The 15,484-nt window shown below is 45.6% G+C and overlaps 1 protein-coding gene across 1 annotated transcript in view; it reads left to right on the forward strand.

The window, feature by feature from the left end:
- The window catches only part of CENPF (centromere protein F), a 50,525-nt gene that overhangs the window by 17,655 nt on the left and 17,386 nt on the right, over positions 1–15,484 (forward strand). The window contains 7 exon segments of the mRNA XM_036015838.1: positions 1,081–1,206; positions 3,127–3,255; positions 4,589–4,711; positions 10,288–10,423; positions 12,291–13,081; positions 14,278–14,731; positions 14,734–15,484. Of these exon segments, the coding sequence (XP_035871731.1) occupies positions 1,081–1,206; positions 3,127–3,255; positions 4,589–4,711; positions 10,288–10,423; positions 12,291–13,081; positions 14,278–14,731; positions 14,734–15,484 (2,510 nt within the window).

The raw sequence follows: 15,484 nt of genomic DNA on the forward strand, positions 1-15,484 counted from the left end.
ACTGGGTTTTTATATTAGGTTTTGAAGTTGACATTTTGAAATTTTGATACTTGTAAAACTCTGTGGTCATTTATGATCAGCTTTGCTCTTTTAATCTTTGCTTAGTTCATGATTGGTGTTTGACTGGTGTTCTGGCAAGGTATTACATAGTGTTCTCTTTTCTAATGAATTTTCTCTTACATCCCTACTATTTGTAATAGTTCTAAAGGGGACTATGATGAGTCTCAGGAGAATACATTAGTAGAGGGATTTGTCCCATTGGGCGCATTTTGTTCTGGACCAGGCAGTTCTCTCCCACGCACAGGACCTGCTCTGACCCCTCCTTGGGCTCTCAGAGTGGTTTTGTGGGTGCAGTTTCAGGACGTGGGCACCATGGGGAAGAGAGAGGAATGGGTTTCAGCACGTGAAGATTTCAGACCACTTGGTTCCAATTAGTTTGAGAAAAGCATCCTCAATTTTGATGTAGTTCATGTTTAAAGGACAATTTTAAGGAAGAAAGGCTCTGTGAAAAGACAAAAGAAGGTTCTTGGTGTTGCTCATGGCAACTTGGTTAAAAACCAGGTGTCATATTCCCTAGAGCGCTGTGAATCTCCAGAAATTTAAAATGGCAAAGCGAGAGCACTGTGGAAAGAAGCCTTTTAATATTTCCAGTTTGTCACAGAATGTATTATGCTTGAAACAGACTACCCCTTGAGAGCAATGGGAACCCTCTGATTATCTGACAGCTGTAACTTCCACGACCATCGCTGCATTTTAATCTGTCCAATGCAGCTAAACGTTTGATGAACTTGCTTCTGACACACCGAGTTCCTTTTTACAGTGCACATGAGGAAGGATTTCAATGGTCTAAGCCTTTACGTTCTTATTTCTATTTCTCAAACATAAATGTTATATGTACTAAAATAACTATTGTGGTTTTCTATATGGCTAATAGTTAAACCCAACTTTTTATGAAATAAAAATGTCAAAACACAATGGTAAACTTGAACCAGAACTTGGGACTAATTTTTCTAATGTCAGAAATATGACTTCCTTCCTTGAACACTTTGTTTTCTACTGTGCATTTTTATTTGCTGTTAGAGCACTGCACTGGAACAAAAACTGAAAAAACTGACCGAAGATTTGAGCTGTCAGCGACAGAATGCAGAAAGTTCCAGGTGTTCTCTGGAACAGAAACTCAAGGAAAAAGAAAAAGAGTTTCAAGAGGTAAGGTGCACGGGTCCATGAGGTGTTTGTCTGCAGTGTCTCATGCCCTCAGTGAGAGGAGGAGCCAGCGCGTGTCATCATGTGGGAAGTTCTGCCAGGGAAATGCCGTGTGAGGAGAAGGTCCCTGTATGTCCCTTCATACTTTGAGTCTTTCAGGTTTTGATTGGAGAAGGAATTAGCAGTGAGAATGTTCCTTTTCATCCATGTTTTCTGCTTTGTTTGAGATTGTTGTTCTCAGTAGGAAGAGGTCCCATTTCTTCCTTTGAACCCTTTCTGTTGTGAAGGAAATTGTATAATATTCTGTCTGCTTTGAATGCCTGTGGGCTGGAAAACACTTTAGAACAGTAGTCGATGAAGTAAGTGGGGAGAGACACTGGTGACAGGTTAGGGCTGAGGATGCTCCTGTGGAGGGACAGCTGCCAGCAGGAGGTAGGTTGGTCTGCCAGTGTGTCCTGTGGTTGGAGGGTCTGTGGACTTCCACTGAGAGTGTCTGAAGCTCAGAGCTCATCTGGGTGTGACACGGCCTCACATACACACTGACTGTCCACTACTTCATGGAGTGTCTCACGGAAGGACTTATACACGGTGGGCAAGAGGCAGAGAATTACCCAGAAGGAAGTCATTCTGCCTCCTGGAGGAATTATCACCAATTGTGCATTTCAGTATTTTTAAATTTAATTAATATTCTGCTTTCATTCCGGTTGACATTTAGTATTCCCTTAGTTTCCGGTGTACAGCCTAGCAGTTAGACACTTATATCACTTACAGAGTGACCCCCTGGTGAAACAAGTATTGAAAGATGGCAGCTAGTATTTCTGGAGCAACTGAGACACCACGCATCCTGCTAGTTCCTGGGTGAAAGGGGGGACTTAAGACCATGGGTTTTATAGTCTAGAATGGCAATTGTGAGCTGGGGTGAATTTGTTTTAACCTCATCTGAGGACACACCCATTGATTTAGAGAGAGGGAAAGGGAGGGAGAGAGAAAGAAAGGCGAGAAACATCTATGTGAGAGAGAAACACAGATTGGTTGCTTCTTGCATGTGCCCTGATTGGGCACTGAAACCGTCACCTGGGCACGTGCCCCAACCTGGAATCGAACCTGTGACCCTGTGGTTCACTCACGGGATGATGCTCCAACCAACTGAGTCACTCTGCCCAGAGCAACTGGGGTGATCTTTTTTTCTTCCCAGGGGATATTTAGCAATATCTGGGGACATGTTTTATCATCACAACTGGGATAGGGGAGTTGGGGGCTACCAGCATTTAGTGGCTAGGGGCCAGGATGCTGGTAACCATCCTATAATACAGGACAGTCCCTTAGAGAAAGGCATTATCCCCAGTCCAAAATATGAGGAGTCCCAAAGCTGCTCTTACCTGGTGTAGCACTAGGGTGGTAGAAAAACCAAACCAAACCAAACCAAACCAAACCCAGTAACAACCAAAAACACACAAGCACACTTACATGTCAAAGGAAAAGCTACTGCAAATGTTACTCTGGTGTCCTTATGCATTTATCCAAGTTCATTGGTGACATATACTTGGCATCATTGTCAATCTGGAATGGTGGCTGGTATTTGAAATTTTAATCTCCATTCTTGAGTGCGTTTGATGTCTCAGCTAAACTGTGATGGTTGCAGCTCAGCTGTACTCTTTTGCCCCTGGATACTTTAAACAGAGGTGACTGATTTCACAGCGGTGGTGCGGTCAACAGGTGGACTCCTGTCCTGGCCCTCGGAGACCAGGGTTGGATGACCGGGACCTGTGCTCAGGCTGCTGATGTTTATCACCAAGTGGATGGTCAGCTAGGCCCCCTGTTGTCTCTGGCTCTGCCATCACATATCCTATGGGACAATCGTGTCACCCTGGAACCTGCCTGTGAACTGTCGTCAGTCCTAAGAGTGTGTCTTTTGCTTTTCAGGAGCTCTCCCGTCAACAGCGCGCCTTCCAGATTTTGGACCAAGAGAGCTCGCAGGCAAAAGGCAGACTCACGCAGGAGCTGCAGCAGGCCAAGAACACTCGCAACGTCCTGCAGGCAGAGCTGGATAAAGTAGGTGCTCCTCACCTCATTCCCTCTCCCTGTCCTTGGACATGTTAGCTCTGTCCCGCAGCTGACCTGGGATGTGCTGGAGGGGAAAATGCTGCAGCCTCACACTCCCACTTTCAAACAGGAGAACAGACGGAACCTGTCTGGGTCTGGCTTCTCTCATCTGGAGAAGAGGACAGTGAGTGAGTGAGAGAGTGAGGAGTGAGGTTCTCGGGTGTCAGGGCCTGTGGAGCTCTCTAACATTCTGGTTCTTGGTCAGATAACCTGGTGGGATGTCTCCAGGTGGGAGCTCTCCCAAGTCATTGTGCCCTGAAACAGTCCAAGCACTGAAAATTACGTCACCTTGCTTGTTTAGCACTCAATTCAAAAACAATGTGTCCAGCTGTGTGGCTTTAGGTTTTCTCTCTGTGGCGATGGCTGCCATGCTCATATCTCCGGCCGGGGCATCGGTCCTGACCTTGAGACTCATGATTGTGCATCTGACATTTCCGCTCAGCATCTCTAAAAGGCATCTCGCACTTCACATGTCAGTCGTGGAACTGGAGCTGCCAGTTCAGTTTCGCTCCTCCCCTGGACTGTCTCATTCCAGGACATGTCAGCTGGGGTCTTCACATTGCTCAGGCCAAGTGCTGCCTGTCATCTTCACCTCTCCTTTTTCTCTCATACCTCAAAGTGAGTCATTGCCACTCAGCTGAGTCTACCTTTATCTATTTACATGCATGCCCTTGTGTGTATGGGTGTGTGTGTACACATGGAAATTTCTGTGCATGTGTGTATGGGTGTGTGTGTGTACATTACATATAGCACATTCAAACTCTTGTGTTGAAACACCATGTATATAGAATAAATGTTTAACAAATGGTTTTCGGGCATGCTCTCTTATACCCGTTATCTGTTTGGGGTAGAGTGTCGTCAGCTACCCCAGGAACCCTTCATGTGCTACATACCTCCCTGCTGAGAACACACCTGGCTTTATGTCTGCCTGTGTTTTACATGGAATGTGACGACTTCCACCACCTCTATGGCTGTGTAGGGCCCCAGACCATGTCATCTCCCACCTCGGGTTACTGTTCTTGCCTCCTACTTGTCTCCCTGCTCTGTACTTCTTCCTCAGTGTCTACAACCATCAGCCACATGGGTCTTATGTGGCAGTCACATCATGTCACTCTACTGGGAAGCCTGCAGTCGGACCCGTGTCTTTCACAGCAAGAGTCTCAGCCCAACCTCGATGGCCTCAGTTCTTGTAGTCAGTGACTGTTGTATTATAGAAGACGACATGATGATTTCCAAATTAAGCAACAGAAAACCAAACTTGGCCTTGTTTTTCTCTCTGTAGGTCGCATCAGGAAAGCACCAGTTGGAAAGGGAATTGGACGAGTTGAAGCAACATTTCAGCCAATCCCAACAGGCCTTCCGGGCGAGTCAGACCGCGGAAAGTGAGCTGCGGAGGAGCAGTGAGGTGAGTGCGGGGCAGAGATGGGCGTTTATCAGCTTCTGTTCCAGATGCGGTGACAGAGAATCTCTACACCGTTTTGCAGTAGCCTGTCACGACCGTATCGTTTTCTGTTTTATTTGCCAGAATTACTTACGAAGTATTTGGTATATAACCTATGACATAGAACATGGTGCTTTTTCCCCCACTTTCTATTCTGATTTAGTTACTCTTTATAGCAATTACAGGAAAATATAGCTTGTATTTAAGAAGATATACTACTCTTGTTATAAAGGATTGTTTTAGACCCCCTAGGAGGTGGATGAAAGTAAGAAAGCAATGGATTTTCTAAATGGAAAGAAACAAACTTGGTGATGGGATGGGGGATATAACTTAAATCCTTTTCCAAGGGTTGCTTTTGAGTCATCAAATATTAAAATCCTGGTGGAAAATCAGCGATTTAAGTGAGCAAAAGTAAATGTCAGATGAAGAGGTTTTAGCTTTCAAATTCTTATGAAAACATCAGGTAATTGTAAGTTGTGCGACCCTGGCCTCACAAGTCAGCCTTAGCCTGTGCATTGAGCATGGTGGCAGTGTCTTTGCAGGCTCGCTGCAGGGCTACCCTGACGTTGCTCCTACTGAGAGCATTTTGTTGGTAACTTTAATTTAGCTTCTCTCCAAGTTTATTTAGTGGCCTGGAGTTTATTAGAAAGGGCTTAATTAAGAGTCATTCCGGGACACTCAGTAGAGTGAAACAGTTTGGATTGAGCCATGAATCAGTGCTGTACTATGAGGAAGCACAGCAGAACGGAAGTTTCTTGTCCATCACATGTCACAGGAAGGCCCTGGCCAGGTGGTTCAGCGGGTTGGAGCATTATCTCGATACACCAAAAGGTTGCAGGTTCGATCCCCAGTTGGGGCTTGTACTGGAGCCAACTGATCGGTGTTTTTGTCTCACATCCATCTTTCTCTTTCTCTCTCCCTCTTTCTCTTTCTCTAAAATCAATAAACATATCTTCAGGTGAGGATTTTTAAAAAGTCACAGAAAAGAGAACTTCCAACGTATTCTTTAAATATGTGGCAGTTACTTTTTGGATTGTAACAGTTTTCTTTTTAAAAAATTCTCTACAAAAAGCAGTTATTTGTGCAGGCGAGGAGAATAGAAATGTACTCACCCCCCCCCCACCCCCCATCTTTGATGAGTGTAGCATTACTGTAAAGCCAGAGTGTCTGACGTAGGAAACCGGTGACTGTCAACCAGCCAGCCTCCAAGGGGTCGTAGGGCTGGAGACAGGTGGCCACAGTTCCAGCACCTGAGGGGGAGGAAGCTTCTTCCCAGATGATGGTGTCCTCAGTGAACACTTTAAAATGGAAGTGTTTTGTTTCGACAAAACAAACATTTGCCTTTTGGCCAGCGGGGCCCAACCAGCAGATGCTTTGGCTAACATTCCCGCCAGCAGACTGGCATGGAACTCCTCACTCTGCGAGCTCCCCTTGCAGCCAGGAACTCTCCCGCAGCTCCACTGGCTGCCTGGTGGGGGCTTTTGTGAAAGCGGTCCTCTGGTTGAGAGGGTTCAAAGGCTTTTCAAAGGGCCCGCTTGGCCAAGGCACAGCAGTGGGCGGGGCATGGTCTTGCAGGTGATTCCGAAGGTCGTGCGTCCCCACAGAGTCTGGTGGGTCAGTTGTGGGGCTGTCTGCCCCGAACTCGTCTAGACTGAGTTCAGTGCCCACCGTGTTGCACTTCCACCAGTGTTTCATTGACCCCTGTGTCCAGTGAGGGCAGTCGTGTGCAAGGGCCTAGCCCAGGGCCAGGGAGTTCACTTAGTATCTGTCTTCATTGTGTGTGTGTGTGTCTGCTTTTGACAAGAAGATGGAAGAACTCAAAGGATTTAGCTGGCTCTTGTATTTTCAATTGGCATTGGGATCAGAAAAGTGATTTACCCAGTTCGAGCGGTAGCACAATTCACGAGGAAATATTGATGGCTCTCTAGTGAGTGATACCTGAAATTCCATTGCTTTTCTGCCACCTACCTGCAAAGTGACCTTGGGACAATGACTTTCCCGTGAGTCTGACTCTCCTCATCTGCATATGAGGATGAATAATACCCCTTCCTTTCCAAAGCTGGATTGACGGTGAAGTTCAACACTGGCCAGCACAGTAGTGCTCAGCAGATCATTGCACCTCACCTGCTCATTGCCCTGCTCTTTACGACTGTTATGACCTGTTTGCTGTCACCCATAGCACAGCAGGGGATGAGCCAGGGGACAGAGCATTTGGCGTTGGACACATTTAGAAGGTTGCCTGTTCTATCACTCTGGTCTCTTTCTGTTACTAATTGTGAGTAAGTACAAACAAATGTAGCACAGCGATAGGTTTTGCATGCCAAAATCACCTGACGGTTGTATTGAAATTCTCCTTGCTTGTGTTCACAAACTAATGCAGTGCTCACGATGAGAAATTGTCAGTAGTGGGAACATGATTTAACGGTCTGATCAAGGGTAAAGTTAACATTTCGTATCAAAGTGAATGGAGGGTTCAGATAAACTGCTCTTGCCCCATCGGCAGCCAGCCCCGGAACACTGGGCTTACGCCGTCATGCACCAGCATTGGACAGCCAAGACCGGGGCAGCACTGGCTTGGGGACCTTCTGGGCACGAGGGTGTATATTACACCAGGTCCCCTAAGGAGCCTGGTCTGACAGGCAGGAAGGGTGAGGTAGAAGGGAAAAACACATCCTTTGCCTCTGTCCCTTGTACACCAAACAGATTTGGCCCCAGCAGGGGACATATTAAGCTTCATTCATGGATGGGATCATGAAACAGCACACAGGAGCTGAAATCTGTTTTGTCTGGCCCTAGGAAAGGATGCCTCCCTTGCCGCCCCTAAACAGAAGTGGATCAGGGTGGAATAGCTTGCTAAGCTCTAATGCTGGCCTGTGGCTATAGAGATTTTTGTTACATTTTTCCAGACTTGGGTCCAATTTTGCAAATCATGTCAGGATGCAAGAGTTGCCTAGGAGAATATATTCTTGTGTGCTTAACTTGTCATCGATAGTCAGCTACCCAGTCAAGTCTTGAGTGGCCCTGGCCTCACAGATAAAACCACCTGCTCATGGATGGCAGCCCACAGCTCCATTTTCAGATGTTCCTTTTCCTGATTCTGGCCTTTTCAAGTTCTTGAGATGGTCGTAGCTGTAGCATTAGAGGTGTGCTGGGTTCCAGGGTTGGCTGAACATTTCTTCGCTAGAAGCATGTATTTATGGAGCTAAGGTCAGAATAGAGGAAGACATGTCAACCTTTCCATTTAACTTCCCACTCATGTTAGTGTCTCTAGTTATGGACAGAGGCAGATGGAGAGCAAGAGACACCTAAACAGGAGTTGTCCCCTCCGTTTCCGGGGCACACACAGCTTTGCACATGAGGCCTTCTCCACTTTCTTGCCACCTCCAGCTGTAGATGCCAACTGATCTGATTAATTTTGTAGAAAGAAAGTATTTGATAGGTCACAAAGTAAGAATGCTAAGTCAACCCAGGTGGTTAAATTCCAGTCACTCTCTCTCATGTTGAACTCATTCAGCTGGTCTTAGCACTGATCCTGCAGATCTGACTGCTCTTAGGTTTTGGGAAGAAAGGCTAATAATGCCTCGTTGTCCTTGTTGGAGTGCTTTTGGGTGCTTTTCCCCTCACATCTGCAGTCTCTTCGTGGTGGTTTTCCGGAGTTTGAAGAGCCGCCAGGAGACTGTGGTGTCTATAGTTGAATGATGCTGGTGTAAGTCAGTAACATCCTTGCGTCTCAATGATCCTTCTTTGCACACTTGAACACTGCCTTGTGTGAAGGTCAACCTCTCAGTCTCGGGGTCAGATGGAGCAGCCCTTCCTTTCTGATTGATGTCTTAATTTGCCAACATGGCAGGCAGGCAGGCAGGCAGGATTAGGACAAAGACAGGAGTTGAACTCCAACGGGCTCTGACTTTTCTTGATGACGAGATGAACACGTACGCATGAACAGAGCTGCTGCCAGCAAGGTTTCAAGTGCTTCCTCCTAGCCACATTCCCCCTCTTCGTGAACTTGGCTTTGCTACCTCAGTACCCATCTGCTGACGGTAACCAGACTGATCACTGAAGGCAGCTGTCCAGCCCCGCACTGCCAGGGCCATCTGTTTTCTGACGGCGCGGCAGGGCTGGGGAGGCCGGCGCTTAACCGTTTCTTTAAAAATGTCCCCCTACTCCTCACAGGGTTATTTTTTTTAGTGCATTTTTTAAAATTTTTTATTTCTTTTGTTGTCCAAGTACAGTTGTCTCCTTTTTCGCCCCAGCACGCCTGCCCCCCACTCTGCCCATCCCCACCTCCCACCCTCGAAACTACCCCCTTTGGCCTCGTCCACATGTCCTTGATGCATGTTCCTTGATGGCCTTCCTCTGTTTTCCCCTGTTACCCCCCTCTCCCCTCCGCCTCTGGGTTACTGTCAGTTTGTTCTTTATTTCAGTGTCTCTGGTTATACGTTGCTTGCTTGTTTTTTTTTAAGTTAGCCTTATGAATTTTCCTCTGAAGGATGTGAGGCCCTTAATTCTGTGATTGTATGCCAGTTCTCTGTGGTCCAAAGGGAGGCAGAGCATACAAGCTGAGATACTTTTGAGCTACATCATCACGGAAGGTTGGGAAACAGGTTGAGGAAACAGAGGGTTTATGATAGTTTGTGTCTTCTGTGGTTAATAAGCAATAGCACTTTTATCAGGCATACAAATATTACTGCTTTTAAGGTTCAGAAAATTATACATGTCACCCCAGATAATACCTGGGGGTGTGTCTGTGTCTCTGATACTTTATTTGCCCTCTGGTGCACGGACACTTCATTGGATCAGGTGCCCAAGGACTCTGTGTTCCCTGTGAAAGCTTTGACTCCTCCACGGAGAATGGAATCCTGCTTCTGTGATACAGCCTGGTTTCCCACGGCTCACGCCCCCTCTCCACTCATTAGTACTTGCCCGTGTTAGTAAGTGATGGGTGTCACTTCTTCCAGAGGGCGGAGACTCTTGTCTTTCTTATATTACATCTTGTATAATGCCCATTCCGGCTAATGGCTCATTGCAGATTTTTTGATAAACACTTACGCAAGGTAATTTACTCATAAAGACATCCCTGTACCAGTGAACCTTAAGGTGGTTTTCGAGTGTGAAGGAAACATTTTTCCTGTGAATGTTTGTTGTTCCTCAGCACATCAGACTTCACAAAGATACAGTTGATCATTCAGGTGTGATAAGAAGTTGGAGCTTATGTCCTTGGGGATCTTTTCAACAGGGTTTTCCATCTGAGCGAACCCTTTAACAAGCTTAGAGACAATGAGAAAGTTCAAACAGATAGTTTTCTGGAAGCAAAACGCTTACCATCAGATTTGGGTTTTGTGCTTTTGTTTTAACTTCTGTTCATAAAATCATTTGGTTTAATTCAGAATGTCTAATTGTAGAAAGTACTCAAAAGGAAGGTGTGAATCTTCCCCGCTGTGAGATACACCACCACTTCCATTAGGGACTCTTGCTGAGGCAGAAGTCAGAGTTTGCTAGAGCATTTGTTCTGAGTATAACCACGTAAACTTGTGCTTTAGGAAATGAAGAGGGAGAACAGCTTCCTCAAGAGTCAGTCTGAGCAAAGTGCCAGAGAAGTCTGCCACCTGCAGGAAGAACTGAAGAAGACCAAGCAGTGTTTGAGTCAGAGCCAGGATTTTGCGGAGGAAATGAGGGGTAAGTAAAAGCTGGTGATGTGGAGTGATTTCCTAAGCTACTGTACGGAGGAGGGTGGATGGCCTTAGAAACTTGGAGTTTTTCCATCCAGTCTCCGAGAAAGATGCCTGCAGAGGATGTGCAGAAAGTTTTCTCCCTTCCACTGTTTAGATTCTAGAGTGAGAGTTGGACACTTTTATTTTTATTGGAACCCATAGAGCCCCCAAATGCCTGTTTTTAGCACGTAGAAACTGGAGGGGTCCATGTTTGGCACACAAAAGGAAATTGTCAGCTCTGCCTGTCTCCCAGAGTGCTGTTGTCCGTCCCCTGTGTGTTTATTCACGACACTCAGAAAGCTCCTCTCCTCACGCTTTCCCTTACCGTGGAAACTCCCTGCATGAAGTGCGTGTTGTCCCAGCCCTGAATGACCATGGTTTTTGATGACTTACTTCACTGAATGCTTCTGTCTTTACTGTAGAGCCGCAGAATTCTGCTGTACACACCAAATGAATCCGCCGTTTGTTACCCATTTTTAGGTGTACCATATGTCTTGTTGCATTTCTTTTTGTCAGCTGGGGTAGGTGCACATCCAGGATTTCTCTGAACCTGGCCCTGTGGATCATGGAACTATGGATCACACTTCTCTCTGACTGTTTTCTTTTTGAAATTCCTAAGTCCCCCAGACAGCATTCAGTTTTTCAACAGTAGTGGGTAGAAATGTCAGCCTTTCATGAAAGAAAACCAATAGAAAAGTGAACGTTTGGGCATTTTCAATTGTTGGCCACCAGGGTCATTTTCTCAGGTCCCCATAATTATGCAGAGGAGACTGATAGCCCTTGTGGCCTGTGGAGAGCCATCGCTCAGTAGGTAGACTGAGATTAGTGGGTTAAAACAGCATCTGGTTTCCACTTACTGTCACCCCTGCATTTAGAATACATGCTGCCGTCATCATCTGCTATGGAGAACTCCTATTCTCCCTCAGTTTATCTGGGGAGTTGGAAGGATGCCTATCGCTGCTGAATGAAAGCATTGGGGTTATTCCCAACTGGGTGGGGCCAGGAGGTACAGGTGTGTCGCTGGGCAGAAAACCAGGTGGTAACAAAGTTTGAAAAAGCTCCCAGATGATTCTTGGATGCGCGGACACCAGTTTTACGGTGAGTAAGTGGGACGTGGGTGATACTTCCTCAATGATACCTGTACAGAGGCCTCGAGAGGTACTGATATAAAGCATCTTTTCCTCTTTTGTGTTAAGCCCGTGGAGTGTGGCTAAAATGAGGGAGCAGTTACATATCCATTCTGGGAAATCAGAATTACTCCCCAGTGAAGGGAGTATTTCCACTTCAGGGCTGCTCTCTCTGAATAATTATTTCATAAGAGGTGAAAACTCCGGGCACACGTCAGGGGTACGGCAGGCTCGGTTCCACCCAGTGCAGTAAAGTGATTATTACACAGTGAAGTGAGTTGTGACCTTTTTGCTGGCGGAGGGTCTGGTGGAGGGCCTTGCCTTCCATTTGTCAAACACACAACATCTGGGAAGCATAATAAAACAGCTACTTCTGTCCACATGTACACAAACACAGAAGAAAAAGTTTCTACTGCTTAGAGAAGTAATCTCTTGGTATTTTATACAACACTTTCTTAAGCTGCCTAGAAAGAAGATGGACAAATGCATTAGCATGCCTAACAGGACCATGTGTCTTATTGTCTTTCTGGAAGCTTAGATGATTGTCTGGTGATCTACTTTGCAGGAGGTGTCGGGGCAATCATGCCAATTTTTGTAGGGCTGAGGAGTTGTTAGTGTGTTTAGATTTTCTTTTTTCAGTTTAGAATTCTTACAAAATGAATATTTAAAATATTCACCATGCTTTTTATTTTTTATTTTTCATAGCTAAGAATGCTTCTCAGGAAACCATGTTAAGAGATCTCCAAGACAAAATCAATCAGCAGGAGAATTCCTTGACTTCAGAGAAACTGAAGCTTGCCTTGGCTGATCTGGAAAAGCAGCGTGATTGTTCTCAAGACCTTCTGAAGAAAAGGGAATGTCACATTGAACAACTAAGCAAAAAGTTAAGCAAAGCCGAGAGAGAGTCTGAAGCTTTATCGAGTGCTTTGGAGTTAAAAAAGAAGGAATACGAAGAACTGAATGAAGAGAAAACTCTATTTTCTCACTGGAAAAGTGAAAAGGAACAACTCATAAAACAGATGAAATCAGAAAATGCAATCTTGCAGAGTAAAGTCAATCAGTTGGAAACTTGTCTGAAGACACAAGAAATGAGGAGCAACGAATACAGCGAGAGAGTCAGCGCGCTGGAGGCGGAGAGAGAAAGCCTGAGTGCGGAGGTGAGGGACCTTCGCTGTGTCATCGATAACAAGACAGTGGAGGTGGAGACGCAGAAAGAAGCGCAGGCAGAGCTCCAGCAGAAAGCCAAGTTGTCAGACCAGAAACATAAGAGGGAAATGGAAAGCATGTGTTTGAAGGTTTCTGAGCTTACCGAGCAAGTTGAAGATCTAAAGCAGAAGCTTCAACTGCTGTCAAATGAAATAACGGACAAAGACCAGCGTTACCAAGACTTGCACTCTGAATATGAGAGGCTCCAGGAGCTGCTAACGCCTAGTGATTCCTTGCTGACAGATGAGGGTCATCACCAAAGTCTTCTGGCTTCTGAGCAGCAGTCTGAAGTAAATAATTCCTTTGTAGATATGATAGGTTTTCAAGGGCATAAAAAATATTCTCAACTGTTCTTAAAAATACAAACCAGTACTTTAGGAACAGGAATGAACCTTTTGGGGGAGCTGAACTTCTACAGTGATTACATTTAAACACTCTAATATGGGGAATTAGTGAAGATGTGTTTTAAAGTCTCCTGGACAAAATTATATTGTGGAGTCAGAAGAGTTGTATTCAGGATGTCTATGTTGTATGTTTTCATTCTTTGTGAGTTAAGAAAGTACACTTACACATTCCCTCAGAGCTTAGGAATGGGAATGTGATGTGAATGTTAACATCTCTAGCCCTTTCTGGCTATTTTTTTATGTTACAGAGTTATAGTCCTGAAATAAAAGTAAGAGCTTATTACAGATTACCGAATCATTTTCTAACAATTTACCCTGATACAAATCTGTGATTTGATATCAGTTGTTTAAAAAGACATTTCTCTCTTTATTGAATGTGAAATTGCTTAGTCACTTATGACTTTGTCCTTGTAGTCTACCAGCTAAACTGCTAATGCTGTAGAGTTGAGGAGTCTCACTTCATTCCCTCTGTCTGCCATTGTATGATGGCAATGGCAAGTGGTGAGGAGGCAGCAGGAGTAGTCACAGCAGCTGATCCCTGTTTGACAGATGACAGGAAGGTGATGTCCAGACACATGGTTTCTCTCTGAATCCAGTTAGTAAGTGCAGGCTTAAGTCCTTGGGCTGACAATCTGGTCGTGACACTTCACCTCCTTCTCCTATTGAAGAATATCAGAAATGCTAAAGATGGAAGCTGGGCAAGCTATGTGGAATTGGTTAGCCTCATGTCTGATAATCGCAAAGGAAAATTTGTATTTTGGCTACCTGGACTATTCCAAGAGAGAAAAACCATTTGAAATTTAAGTGTGTGCCAGTGTGGATGATCACACAACTAGAGGGTTTGTCTTCATGACAAACAGCTTGCCAGTGCCTTGCCCTGACAGGATGCCTCCTGAATGTCTGTTTAACTGTGTTGACATTGGGATGGAGAGGGGAGAATGTGGTCAGAAATAAGTCATTTGAAGAGATGTGCTTAGCAGGGGCAAGAAGCCAGTGTCTACAAAGCAATAGTGAAGCCTGTTGAATCTTTTCGTATTCTTCCTGAAAAATAATTGCATTCTCATTATATATTACAACCACAGGCTCTCCAGGGCAGAAGCGACCGCTGTGACACAAGTGGATCAGAAGAACGTGCTTTGGAAAGTGGAGACAGAGCACCTGAGCAGGATCTTCGTCCCATCTGCGACAGAGATGTGCAGCAGGACCTCAGCCCAGAGATGGAGAAAGTCACCAAGACTGCGGCGGTCATGCTGGCGGGAGAAGGTTCTCAGGGGCGGTCCCCAGACACCAGTTCCGATCCCCTAGTGGAGGACAAAGCCCAGGACTTGGCAGGGTGCATTTCCGAACTATCGCTTTCTGGTCCTAATGCTTTGGTGCCTATGGACTTTCTAGAGACTCAGGTAACCATTCAGAACCTCCAACTGCAGGTAAAAGAGACATCAAATGAGAGTTTGAGGTTACCTCATGCCATAGAGGAAGGTGACAAAAATGCTGAAACTTTGCTAAGTGAAATGAAATAGTTAGACTCAAAACTCAACAGGAAGTATAACTAACTGCCAAGACTGAGACATGCAGAGAATTGGGGAAAACAGTTGAGGAACTTAGGAAAGAAACACCAGACTTAATGGAAAAATTGGAATCCTTTTCTTGTGATAACCCGGAGTTCTACCAGGGGGGTGAAGGTTCAGCAGGCCTCAGCGCTAGTTTAGAAATGGGCACAGCTGAATTGTCAGCTGGAGTTACCGCAGATAATGTAGCCGAGGTGAACGACAGTTGGAGAGAGAGGTTTCTTGGTGTGGAAAGCGAGCTGGAGAGGATCAAGTCCGAGCAAGGCAGCATTGAGCACCGTGCCCGCTCTGTGGAAGCCGACTTAGCGATAGTTCAGACAGAGAAGCTGCTTTTAGAAAAAGACAATGAAAATAAGCAGGGAGTCATAAGCCGCCTTGAGGAAAAACTGTCTGCGGTCACCAGGGAGAGAAACCAGCTTCATGGAGAGGTAGATACTTTGTCAAAGGAAAATAAAGAGCTGCGCCTGACGTCCGAGAAGATGGAGGAGAAAATACGAGAGCTGGAGTTTCAACAAGGAGGATGTCTGTCTCACATGGATGTGGTGGAAGCTGAGGTGAAGGAAAAGACACAGCTCCTTCAGACCTTGTCCTCTGACCTAAGCGAGCTGGTAAAAGAGAAAGCCCACCTCCAGGAGCAGCTGCAGACTTTGGAAAAGGACTCCCAGGTACTGTCTTTGGGAAAAAATGAACTGAAAAACCAATGTGGACAGTTGAATAACGA

Source organism: Phyllostomus discolor, chromosome 14 (genome assembly GCF_004126475.2).
Source record: "Phyllostomus discolor isolate MPI-MPIP mPhyDis1 chromosome 14, mPhyDis1.pri.v3, whole genome shotgun sequence".
NCBI classification, from domain to species: domain Eukaryota; kingdom Metazoa; phylum Chordata; class Mammalia; order Chiroptera; family Phyllostomidae; genus Phyllostomus; species Phyllostomus discolor.